The 13,989-nt window shown below is 42.7% G+C and overlaps 1 protein-coding gene across 1 annotated transcript; it reads left to right on the top strand.

The window, feature by feature from the left end:
• The first annotated feature begins 9,588 nt into the window (after nt 1-9,588).
• LOC128719556 (T-related protein) lies at nt 9,589-13,989 on the top strand. Its single transcript, XM_053813183.1, has 5 exons — nt 9,589-9,887; nt 11,665-11,785; nt 12,364-13,266; nt 13,332-13,516; nt 13,590-13,989. Exons 1-5 carry the CDS (start codon nt 9,589-9,591, stop codon nt 13,987-13,989), a joined length of 1,908 nt encoding a protein of 635 aa, XP_053669158.1.

The following is a 13,989-nucleotide window of genomic DNA, read 5'->3' as shown; positions in this document are numbered from 1 at the left end:
TTATCATTAAACATCGTTACACAAATGCAAAATATCGAAAATAAAGAGAAAAAAATATAAAAAAAACTCAAGAAAACAATCTGATGTAACAGAATATATTTTTTTTTAATCGTAAACAAGAACTTTTAAAAATATTTGTTTTTAATCGAAAGATATGTTCACCTTCCATAAGATAACTTTGCTCAAAACATTTAGTTTCTCAGGTTTTATGTTAAATGTTTGAGTTGAATGTTTAAAGTGATCATTTGCCACCATGCAGCGTGTTTGATTGAAAAATGTAAATCACGCGCGGGCAAACAAACAGATCTGCAAAGAAAAAAACTAGAAAGGCGACGAAGACGAAACAAAAATGTTTGGCATAAAACGGGGTAAAATAGAGATCAACGTGCTGAAATTTTGTAATAATGACGGCACCAAAATGGTATTTTGTAATTTAAGGTAATAAAAACGTGCTGAAAATATTCGCACTGTTTGAAATTCTACTGCTTTGAAAGTACTTGCTAAATGCACCGCTTAAAAAACCTACTGATTGTGCGCAGTGTAAGGCTCGAGCAGTAATACAATGGGGAAAATAACCACAACCCAACACTGCGCTGCAACAATTCGTACCAGTGGCCATAACAGTTTTTACCATCGATCCCTTTTTTCCGTGGGTTTTCCAACGACCAAAGGGAGGAGCTAACCATGATCGATCACCAAATGATCGTTGCCAAAGCAACCAGCACACCTGATCGAGAGCGATCGGTGGTAGCGCGAGAGAGATCGCCAGTGGTTTCTCCACGGCTCGAAACACCTGAGACAGGTTTCATGTTGTTTTACTGTTTTCTTTTCAAACATCACTTCCACTAGCTGACTTTGAACTGAGAGTTTCATTCTTCTCGTGCACACTCTGCTGTCGGCCATCATCGCGTCGAGGAGACAATCGCAGTAACAGCGGCGTTACGCGTGAGTTAAATTCCTTCCTCGATTCGTCCGTTACGACCGATTGCCCGACGGAAAGACTTCTGCGCACCATCAAGCGGCGAACCTTTCGCAAGTGACGTGTCGGTTTTGTTTTTTTTCGTGGCGAAGAACAAAAGTTTCGAGCCTGCACGGGAAACAAATTCGGAGTCGAAGGTATATTGTTTATGATCTCCCACGTACAGTGATTGCGTGCGTGCGTTTGTGAGTGCGTGTGTGTGTGTGAGTTTCATGTGTGCCAAACAGGAACCTCGCAAAAGACCCACGCCCGGGTAGAGTGTGTCAAGTGTCAATCGGAACAGCGTTCAAACTCCGGGTGACAAAACGGCGAGAAAGAAAGGCGTGAGCGTGTAGGAAGATGTTGATTATTTATAAAACATTTGACAAACCCATACTAATTAATTAGTGTATATCCATAGCATTATTACAAAGATTATTATTAAAATTGTCCATATTTGTGAATCGATGTGTGCGTATGCGTGTATGTGTCCGGTGTACGTGATGTTTTTTTTTTGTTGCATACTTAAGCTTCATTCATCATTTCGTCTAACATTGAGGCGTTCGAGTGTGGTGTTTGATTATTTTGAAAAGTGAATGATCTTTAACACTCCCCCCTCATTTCAACACCTGTGCAATAGAACAGCGGTCTTAACGAGGTGTAACTTTGTTTTTTAGATGGTGCGTACGTGTGAGAATTGTGATCGTTACACATGTGGTTGTGTGTTAGTAAAACCGAGCGGCTAATCAATTTACGGTTTTGCGAATTTTCATACTAATGTCGTGATATTTCAATGATCAATTTAATCAAATTTCGTGTGATCATTCAACCGATTCCGGTTTGCATAGGGTGAGCGCCGATGCTGACAGTGATACAGTGACAGTGATTGAAACGATTTCGGTTAAGTTGGAAACAACATTTCAACTACCGACGGTCAGTGACACAGTCCACCACGCTTCTTGACCGGAAACTTTTCGCAGCTTGACCGATTAGCGGGTGCCAAACGGTTCGTAAAGAGGAGATAATTTTCCTAATTGCAACAAAAGCCTTCGCACAACAGTACCACTGTGCACGGGTGATTAACAGAATCCAGCCAATTTCATCCCCGTATTCCCCGGTCCGGTTCTGAACTAGCTGAACGCAACATTCGCACGCAGTAGACGCATCGATCGGTGGTGCGGGTGTCGGTAGCACCAGACCAGACAGGGTAAGTTGATTTATTGAATTTTAAAATCAACATTAAAACACTAATCCTTCGGTATACGGCAGCAATCGCGAATCGTGCGTGTGCCACCATCGTATCGAGAGCGTGAGAAAAATGTGTTACACCAAACGATCCTCAATTTGTTCTGCGGGGTAAAGCCAGCGGTTGCGGACCACCCAGTAACCGTGGGTGATTTGGGATCGGCTGCAAAATATGACACCATCCGTTATTAGCAAATAACAATAAGATACACCCCTCTTGGGTGTCAATCCGGAGAAACAAATGCTGTGTGCGTATGCAAATGTTGGAAAACAGCAAATCAGAAAAAGTGTAATGAAAATTAGCGGTGAAACCTGGACGAAGATGACGAGAAGTTTGAGATCGTTTTATGAAAATTATATTTTACAACAGATAGGTCTTGAGGAAAAGTTTTGAGCTTAAAAGAACATTACATAAGTTGGTGTTTATTTATTTTTATCTTTTTTTTTTGGCCAAAACGCCCAACCTTGGTTTAATCACATCATGGAATTGTCCATCCATCCGTCGGTAAAATGCGCAGAAAGAACAAATTAAATAATTTTTAAATAATGTGAAATAGATTAAAAGATTTAAAAAAGTGACTAGGACAAGAAAATTGCGATGCTATTGATATCCGCTAGCTAAAAAGTAACATTATAATTGAATTAAGAATTAAGCTGGGAACTTTACTGCAGACGTATCCCGTTTTTCTTTATATTTTCATAGACAGTGTTGGCGATAACACTACCTAATTGTGACAGCATCGAGACAAGCCTATTAAAGCATTAAAAAATTTGATTATGTATTTAAAAAATTATGCGATCGTAGTGAAAAACCAATAAAGCAAATAATAATCAATAAGGTAACATTATAATGCAATCGGTCGACTACGATCGGTCAGTACACATATTGTAATATTTTAATGTAAACCGATAATATGGCGCCTTGCACACTCGAAAAACTATCACCTCAGCTTGTTTGTTTGTCCGTACCAAGTCGGACGGTAAATATTCCTGTTTTGGCATTTCCCAATGGGTTCAGATTCAGTGCGGAAACTTCAGATATACATTAATTTGTCATTGCCTTGTCGGTGTTCAACTTTACCGACCGATTTTATCGTTTTTTTTTTTCATTAGATTTTCATTCTTAAAAGCTATTGTAATTTCCGTTTGCTACATAAGCAGATTTTAGATTTTAAAATGAGAGTGCGCAGTACACTATTGTACGCCTTAATCTTGTTTTATAGACATTACCCACAAGCTATATATTTTAGTATACTTTTGGATTTAAACAGATTTCCAGCATTTTGCTTCCCTTCCATTTTAAGGCAACCATTCCGTATCTGAATATTTATTCGCATTGGTTAAAGTTGTTTTCGCAGCAAGTTAAGGGTTTCTAAAGGTTATGTTAATGAAAACGCAATTTTAGTATCTTTGAATGATTCATAGATAAATAAAAGCATTCATATATTATAAAGTTATGTTATATATTAGAATATTAGTTTTTTAATGTGAGTAATCCGATGTTTCTGCGGTTTTTTTTTACATTTTGTAGATACTTAAAAACTTCTCCCCCATTTACCTGATAGCTTGCTAAAAGCATTTTAAATTGTGCAATGTCTATAAAATACAAATTTAAGATATGTACACAGAAAAGTTTTGCCTTGCAAACGTAGTGTGTTCGTAGCGATCGAACCGGTCTTCACAAGACATGACCAGGAAAAATCCCATCCGGACCAATTATTCGTAGGACTGACTTATCGAGCTCCACAATATCTGAGAAAGTGTCAACATATTTCAGAATCCCTGTGAACACTATGGGACCTCTAACATCTATTTGAAGAATCCTATTTGACGACTGAATATTTCCAAATGAGAATTACAACGATGCATATTTTAGTCAAAAATAAAAGCCTTCTAATGAAAAATTGTATAAGTGTACAAGTGTACAGCGATCATAGTTGCATCTTCAACACTTTTCCAATCAGCTCTGCTATCGATGCGAGAATCATTGCACTAATTTTTCGCTCCTTGGAAAGTACGTTTTCTACTCATTCGTTCTTTTTGTTTCTCCTTCACGGTAACCCTGCCCTTCCAATGCCGTCCCCGCGCATCGTACGCTCGGATAGAAAATTCGGTCCGAATGTGTGCCCGCAAGCTCAGAAATGTATAAACACCTAATTAACACATCATGACATGTAGCCTGCCACTTAGCAACACTCGAAAGTGATACAATTCAAATTACGAGTTAATTTTTTACGACGGGAGTTCGGAACCGGTGCGTTGCGTGTTGCGTTTCCACCGCGTACCACCGCACCGCCAACGTCCCATCTCACACTCACCTTTTGAAAGATGGTGATGGTTTTCTTCTTGTCCGGCTGAAGTTTGTGTACCTTGATGAGATTTTTTCGATCGAATCCGTGGTTTGCCTTCACCGGTGATGTTCGATCGCGTTTGACCTCTTGCGAATCTTGCCTGTTCGGCAAAGCTCCTATTTCCATCCGTACGCTCGAGGATGGATTATCGAACCCGCGTGTCTTTACAACCATCGGAAATGTCTTAATTATTTCAGATCACCATCCACCATTCCATCGGTGCGCACTGCCACAGAAGCGACCGATATGGCGATATCGCGTTCCCCGATGGACTCGCCCGGCGATACGACTCGACATAAAAGAATACCCTGCCATATTACTTTTTATGGCAGTTGCGGGGAAACGGTCCACGGTTTGCCCGGCGTTCAAGTGTCCGATGAGGTCTCTCGAGGTATTGAGAATATGGTCTTCCTGCCTCCCGTTCTGGCATGTTCGGCCGCGGGAGTACTCTGGGTCGGACTTCCAATCGACCGAACGATGTAAAGAGGAAGCACTCGAACGCCGATTCCACTCCGCCAGACCAATATCAATATTTTATTATTTTTATCTCTTTTATTGGAAAATATCATTTAATTTTTATCGCTTTATGGCAACGGTGGTTCTGGTGCTGCTGTTGGTATTGCTGCTGCGGTGCCGCGTGAATGCGTGAATGCGCCTGCGCGAAAGGGTCCAATCTGGGACCGATGTACCGCCGGGGCTTTAAATCCGATCGCGAATGAGCGTACGATTGTAAGCGCGGGGTACACGCCACAAAACGGGACCGAAAGCACAGAAGCTGTCCCGCGGGTTCGGATGGTCATCGGGCAAGGTCAAACTGAGAGCCATTCGTCATCCGTTTACGGGGTCGAATTGACTCTCAGTCACCTTTTTTTCAAGGGTGAATTGATACACGAATGCCACGTTAATGAAGTTGGTGCAAAGTAAAGTCGAAGCAAGCAGAGAACTCCCAAGCAGAGAAAAGAAGGCATTGCAATAGTTGGATGTGGTAAATATATCTTTTTGAAGCTTAATTTTTGCATTATTTGCATACATTTAGGCTTATACTTGAGGCATGCTAAAGCAACCATGGTGACCGGCCGCAACTTCATGCGGATAAATGGGAGCATCGTTTCCCTGCTGATGCTGATGCCCCTTCCAGCTACACCACGCCCGAACACGCCCGAAGTGTAATTTACAACGCTTTAACCTTTTTCGGTGCGCACCTCGCCCATCGCCCCTTCCTGTCCCATCCACGGTGCCTTGGTGGGAAAACGAAATCAAAAGAACCCGCCGAACAGTTTCGTCCCATGTTCGAGGCGAGTTTGGTTGTAATTTTTTCATCCTTCATTCTCGCTCCAACTGGGCAATCGGACACTGCCGGCCCGAAGGTATCGTGCAATCTTCACCGGATTCGGTGACCACAGGGGCAGCACTGGTCGGCGCAGGGCACCAATCTGGGAGCGAGTTTGAACCGTGCCGCAAACGGTGCAAAAGCGGCCATAAAACCGTCCTGCTCGAGTGTTTTGTTGATGAATCAATTAATATTTCTCTGATTTATGTTCCACGCCGGTTTTCCGTCTCGCTCCGCACCGGTTAAACGTTCGCATTGCTCTTTGCTTTATTGGTTTCTTCTTCGGATTATGTTCTGGCGGGAGTTGTAGCGTTTTCTTTTCGGCCTCCTTCAACGTTCATCGAAACCGTTGGTATTTAAAGCCAGTTTGAAAGGATTGACAAAAAAAATCCGAGAAAAAACGCGAATAACAAAACAAAAAACAGTAACTCAACGTGAAGTAATTTTTCGGCGTTCGTCGCTTTATTGGACGCGGGAGTCTTTTGATTTTGGAAGCCTCTAACATCAGACAACCAGTAGCAAATCGTACATTTCGATAGCAATGGCATTTTTTTTGCGGATTACAATAATAATGACACTGCTGAATTTTTGCCGGTAACACAATACGATCGTTCGTTTTCAACTGATAAAAATTGCAAGCGTGCGATTGCGTGTTTCGTGACGTATCATTTGGAAAGGACCACGTGATACCGCATACGTCACATCAAGAGCATCCAAAAACGGAAGGCCAAAAACGAAAAGAAGCGCGACCACTATCGGGAAACCTTGAATCATCCCGATGCTTTTTGGAAGCATTCTTTTTTTTTCGAATTAAATTCAAATACGCACACGAGCGGCATCTGATCGAGAGGTGTCGTGCCGTTACGGGTCTATGTATGTTGGCAATTTGCGCCGGCGACGTAAGCACCCGCATGTTAATTCGTTTATAATGGTTCATCAACCACGCGGTAGCTAGCGGTTGATCGCACCGGTATGGACCGGCCTAATCGTGCGTAAAAACACTGCACAGAATAAAGGATTTTGATTTTGCCGGTGCGTTGTGAGGTTTAAAACGCGTTGCATTGCTTTGGAGTAGGGAACGTTTGCTTGTTGGTAAACTGCACTCAAACAAGAGCTACCATTGATGTTTTAAAGAATGTATCTGTCTTAGCTGGATCAGAACATGCGTTGTTGAAGATGTAGAAGACTTCATTTTCTGCATGATCAACAATGTTGCCTTCAAAATTATTCTCTAAATCTTATCTTACAGTAAATTTTATGTGAGACAAAAGTTCAAACATTTGCAAACTGCTTTGAGATATTTTAAATTTCTATACTATTATCAGCTGTGGTATTCCAAACAGTCTGTCATGCATAATGATGCAAATTCAACAATTTTTAACAATTATGCTAAGAATAACAGCACAACTCTGAAATATATTTTAAACGCTACTACTATCTAAAGTATTAATTGTTATTTAATAGTAGTTACTGTTGTGGAGACGGCTTTAGTTGCGCGACATCGTCATCAGAGTTGTTTCCGACGTACGACAAAACAAGATGAGAGCCTCATGTCATCCGATCCTCGTGGTAGGATCATAAGTACGACCATTTTTCTTACATCGACGTCGAGCTAAGACGTTGGCTCGGAGACGAGATTTGAGCGTCAGTTTTTTTAAGATCAAACAGGACGTGCGTGGTATGCGTGTTGCTTATAGTCTTAGCATAATAAAATTTGGGTTTTTAGCATTGTATAGTTGGTGATCTGTTCTTTCGTGAGTTGAGCTGATTCGAATAAGTTTCTTTCCTTTTTCGATGCGCTAAATATTTAACAATGCAGCTAGAGTTTTCGTTTTGAGAGAAGGTAAAAAACCTTTTCGACCCGTATTTATTAACAAATTTTTAGAACATCCCCATCTCTTCACCGAATTTTATTCGCTCCCCCGACAGTCACTTGTCGGAGGTTTATAAACTGTAAACAGTTGGAGCGTTTCGTAAAAAAAGTTACTTTACAAACAATTTCAAACACCTGCATTATGTTTTACTGTGTTTTAGAGTTCGTACTAAAAAATAGATATGTAAAAGCCATGCATCAATTACGATATGATTGTTTAACCCTAAAAATTATTGTGATAACATTTAAACATTGATGGTGTAAAGTTTTGGAGCCTATCCTAAATCATAACAAGAATTGCATTTTAACAGCTGATGGAAAAATTATGTGAAAGGTGTTCAAAAAAGTTCAAATGATGGTCTCATTTGGTCTACCTAGAGGACATAAATTTAAGAATACGAAGCACATTGTTGTACTTGCTGTTTTCTGCAGGGATTTATTTTTAAGTAGGAACCGAATCCTCGCCAATATTTTGAAAGACTAATTTTTGTAAGACAGTGACCATTTTGAAAATTTATGTATTTACTATGGAAGTTCTATGGATCGTCCATAACCTATACAAAACAGTCGTCTAGAAGATCCCCAATATTGGTCTTCTCTTTACCAACGCGAAGTTGTATTTCCCCTCTTAGAATCACCACTCATTTCCATTTTGCCAATTAGAATACGTTTTGTCATACGCTTGTCATTACGCTCACGCATAGGTAAACAACATTTGATGCGTTGCATGAACAATCCACCTACTTTGATCTAATCACGCTTTTAATTTTGTGATTACAAAACAGCAAGAACAAGATTACAAGAAGCTTGAACAAAATGCTTGATTCCTGCGCCGGTCATTGGATGCCCTCGTTGGTTGCTGCGTTTGAAATCTTCCATCTTTACAAAACATTATTTTACACCGTGAACGTAGACTTCCATTTTATGCGTACATTCCCCATTTTTTCTTACTTTCCCTTCGCCTTTTTTAAAGTTATCATCAAACATCACCACCGGGTTGTCTTTGCTGTCTTTCGTCGCCGATCTCTTTTCACCAGCCATTCCGAAGCGCACCGAGCGCAACGGACTGCGTGGTTGGGTCTGTGTGGTCCACGGAATTTGGGTTCCTTCCCCCAAAACAATTTCTTCTTTCGATTTGCTCACCACCGGCTCAATTCCAAGGATCGGATTCGGGCTCACACGGTGTGTAAACGGAGCTCTTGATACGTAAGCCTACGCGCGGAACCACTCGAGGGGAACGGGGGTCTGGAACACACCGTCACGCAGACACCGGCACGCACGTATACGAACATTATTTTACGATTTGTTTGCGTTCGACCGGATCGTTGTTTGAACAAACGATCATTTTTCATAAACGTTCCAGGTTAAACCCGTTGCTGGCCAGCGTTTGCTTCGAACCCACCTCTAGTACCGCTGGTATGGACGATGATCGACGTCCATCATCCACTCAAACCTGATGACGAAAAATTTGTACATTTCTTCGGAGTGTTTTCTCGCCAGTGTTTGCCGATCGAGGGCTGTTTGCCTTATAGCTCTGGCAGCATTAACAAATTGGTTAACTTTGGTGTAGTTGAAACACCCGTTCATCACTATCCCGTGGCCCGAGCCAGAAGCATATCATTTGCAGAAACTTTCCAATTGTGGTACGTCTTCTCTGTCTTCCGTTGTTCAAACCGACTGCGCGGACCCCAATCTGTTAACGCATTTCAGGTCACCTGAAAAAAAAACTCTAGCCGTACGATGAAAATGCACCATTTACCAGTTGTTTACTAATTTTGTTTGCTTTTCCAGCGTTTCGTTTCCCTGCTGCTCGATCCAGCCAGCCAGATCGATGCGATCGGTCGATGAGATGGCGACGTCACACATACTGTCCGCCATTGATCCAATTATAACCGGGTCGGCAAACACTCCGACGGGTGGCGGTATGAACGGTGGCGATGGAGGATCCGTGCCGAATGGGGCCAGCACAGGGGCGGGCTCGACCGTTGGTGGGACCTTGCTGCAGTCCGGGTCGACGGTTATGGGGCGCGGTGCAGGTGACCGCAGCCTCTCGGTAACGCTCGACGATCGGGACCTTTGGTTGCGCTTCCAGAATCTTACCAACGAAATGATCGTCACGAAAAACGGCAGGTACGTTAGTGCAAAGGAATTTCAACATAAACTTAAGAGAAGAACGTTTCCATTTGTCACTGTAAATATGCAATGTATAAGTCCTACAATTTTTTTGAAAATTAGATTCAAATTCTTAATTTGAGCGATAATTCAAATGTTTCATATTTTAATGTAATGACTAAAAAGTCAGTCTTCGGCATGCCACAAATATTATTATTTTATGTAGGTAATTGATAAAAGTATTAACTTTTCAATGCTATAAGTGCATCAATGAATGGTATGCAGCAGATAGCAACAAAATACAGGTTATTATCATCTTTATCAATATGAAGGCTTTTTAACAATTTTTAATCTACGGTTCTACGACTAAAGATAAGTTAATGATATATATTATTTTTCGAGATGTAGATGTTGTAAATCCAATAAGAACATCATTGATTCCATCGTAATTTTGATGAATTTGTTTCAGTCAATATGCGCTGAAGTAACTGTTCAGTAAAAGCGTTATATCATTCAAAGTAGCAATTTCGAAGAATGGTGTGTTGGCAGCGTGTCTAGTGTTTGTACTGTTACTAATCTCGTATATTAAAATGATGGGTTTGCTTCGTAGATTATGGGGACGGTTTGAACGGGGAAACCCGTTGCGAAACATGACGTAAGCGTGTGGAATGTGTTTTTTTTTTAACATTAATTCTTGCTATAAGCCAAATTAATATTCTAGGGGCGTTTTGTCGTTTTATCTCGATAACTACACAAGTAGAAAATGTAAATCTCTATCACAAGATCACAACGAGCACAACTTATAATTGGATATGTATGATCTAATATAGCGGGAGACCTATAGCTACACTGAGATGCTTTATTGAATGGGATTTACGATATTTGTTTAATGAAGCACTACCTCAATTAAACAAAAATCGAGCCTGTGGTACTTACTAGCATTTAGTCGATCAATATTCAGGATTTTAAATACAATCAATACCCGAGATACGCGGTTTCGACTTACGCGATTTCGGAGATATGTGTATTTTATATATTTGACATTTTGAGGAGTTTTGTATGCAGAATTCGTTTTTCGATCCCTTAATACGATAAATAAACGATGTTTTAGAGCAAACTCGAGATACGTGGATTTCTCTGGAACGCATTATCCGCGTATCTCGGGTATCGGCTGTATTTCCATATGGTATAACAGCAACTTATGTTTAGTATTTGATGAAATTATACAAAACGTTCTAAACTCTGGTATTTGACAAAATTACATGTGAGTAACTTAACTCTAGCAGTTTACGACCTGGAATTTCAACATTTCAATTGATGTTGAAAAAAAAATTGAATATAAAGTTTAATAACGATTTTCTGCATCAAATGGGTTAATATTGTGCAAATGAACCAAACAGAAATAGTTTTGAAAGCAAAAACCCCCCATCAAATTCTAGTCAATGCTGCAAAGCAATTCGGATGAACATTGCAACATTGTAAGACAGTTAAACTACAGGTCGTAGATAAATAACGTGTACCGAAATGCAAAATAATGAGTTTTGAGAACAAAGCATTCTCCCTTGGCTGTGGTTTGGTTGTTTGTCGGTATAGTTTTTGAATTTTTCTCATCAGATATTTCTTAGACTTAGAGCATCATCAATAGTAGAAACTCATTTTCAACGTGTTGAATGTATATTTCCCTTTAAAATACGTGAAGATATACATGTATAAGATAAGAGAAAACTCTTTTACATACTCTCTATTAACTATTTTAATGATTGATTTCCTTCTCAACCATGTTACTTCCTTTCAGACGCATGTTCCCAGTGGTAAAGGTGACCGCTACCGGGCTCGATCCGACCGCCATGTACACGGTACTGCTGGAATTTTCGCAAGTCGACTCACATCGCTGGAAGTACGTCAACGGCGAATGGGTAAGGAAGCTGCGGATGGTTTACAAGAACTAGGAGGAGCAGCAAAACCGAAGCTACAAAATGCACCCCCTAGATCCGGGACGGTGCATCAGTAATGATTAGACAAACACCGCTGTATGGAGTAGCGTTTTGCGAAACAGATTGTGCCACTGGCCTTCCCTCTGCATGTGGCTCCACTCTCCATCTTGATTTGCTTGGGCGGCAGTTTCCGTTGTTGCTGCAGCCATCAGTGCTGCCGGTGCACGAGTCTCGGAACGTCCAAAGGGCCTCGGTAAAGAATATCTCTAAAGAGCGCTTGTTTATTCCGTAACAAACTATTTACATTACGCTAATTAATGCACAGAAACAACAATTCCACCCCGAGGGTGCTAATGAGAATAGACCACACCGATGGCCGTATTGCAAGGGCTTTTCGTCCCGTGTGCTCGCCCTCCATCCTGCTGGTCCCGAACCGTTGCACCGCAATTTGCAACGAACCATCGCGGAAACCGTGATGCACAATCCGTTTGATGTTGCTTCCATCGTACACCATCACACGGTAACTTATTCTCTATTTCCTTTGCTTTTTCTTCCGCCAGGTTGCCGGTGGGAAAGCAGAAGCACCACCGCCGAACCCGGTCTACGTGCACCCGGAGTCGCCAAACTTCGGACAGCACTGGATGAAGGAACCGATCTCCTTCGCCAAGGTGAAGCTCACCAACAAAACCAACGGCAATGGGCAGATCATGCTAAACTCGCTCCACAAATACGAGCCGCGTGTACATCTGGTGCAGGTGGTGTCGGATGCGCGCGATCAGCGCAACGTTCACACGTACCCGTTCCCAGAGACGCAGTTCATCGCCGTAACGGCGTACCAGAACGAGGAGGTCACCTCGCTCAAGATCAAATACAACCCGTTTGCGAAGGCCTTCCTCGATGCGAAGGAGCGGCCCGATTCGGTGTACTCGCGTGAAAGTTCTACGTACGGATGGTTAAACTTTCATCCTTCCTACGCGACAGCTCAATCACCCCTGCAGGCGCAGGTGGATCGATCCTACCAGCACTCGCACTCCGTTGCCCGGACGAATCGTGTCGCTCCTTACACCACCCAACGCTCACGGAACACCAGCGGAAGTTCCTCGCCCCAGCACAGTTCGTACCTGCCGCTGGACTCGGTATCCTCGCCCGTCTTCTCGTCTTATCCGTCGACGTGGCAAACACAAACCACACCGAGTGCCTCTTACTGGAGCAATCCAACCGGTGCGGTGCAACAACCGCTCGGTACCAACCCGGGAAGTCCAAACTCAATCGCGCCCAACATCTCTCCGACACCTTCGAACGGGTCACCGTCCTATGCGACCTCGTCACCAACGTACCCGGCAAGTCATCCGGCACTGACACCGCAGCACCCGCAGTACATTCCCGTGTCCAGTGCGCAGATGGAAGGGATTTACCAACCAGCTGGATCACCCCAGCAAATCTACACTCCATCCAGCCATCAGGTAGATGCCGGGTTACAGCGCAACCTGTTTATGGGTACAGTTTATAACACGATTCCCCATTACAGATTTACCATCCAACCCCGACGCAAGTTTCTCCAAATCATCAGCTGTACGGGAACGTTCTAAACGCGCCGTCCATCACAAATCTAGGCTACTCCGCCTCTTGGCACAGCGCCAGTGACTTCAGTGTCTACCAAAGCACGTACCACTATCCGACGGCCGAGTACATCCCCATGATAGGAGAGATTAAGTACGTTTTTGATAATTAGCTTCACGGTGGGTGAGATCGGTGCTTGACTACATACATGCTCTTTCAATCGTAGCACTTACAACCATCCCTCGGATATAACCGAGCTGACCTCGGTAGGAGCAACGCATCGGCATCTGGAACCGGCGGCACCATCGCCACTACAGTACCACCACCACGGGCATCATTTAAGCGAAGGTTCTGCGATGATCCCAACGCATCACCATCATCATCATCAGCAGCAGCAGCAGCAGCTGCACGGCACTACGAATGCGCAATGTGCCGAGAATCAAAGCCCCGAGCCAACACCCGGTACGGTTACGACCAGTGTTGCCAGCTCGCTCAGTTCGGTCGTTTCGTCAGCCAATGCCGTAGGATCGGCGGGACAACTTTCCCACAGTCCCGGTCGAACGTCGCTTAATGCCGTCGGGAGTGCCTGGACACCGCTAACACCACCACAGACAACCAGTATCTGA

Source organism: Anopheles marshallii, chromosome 2, assembly GCF_943734725.1.
Source record: "Anopheles marshallii chromosome 2, idAnoMarsDA_429_01, whole genome shotgun sequence".
NCBI classification, from domain to species: domain Eukaryota; kingdom Metazoa; phylum Arthropoda; class Insecta; order Diptera; family Culicidae; genus Anopheles; species Anopheles marshallii.
The sequence above is the reverse complement of the archived record's forward strand: the minus strand, read 5'-3'. Positions and strand labels throughout refer to the sequence as shown.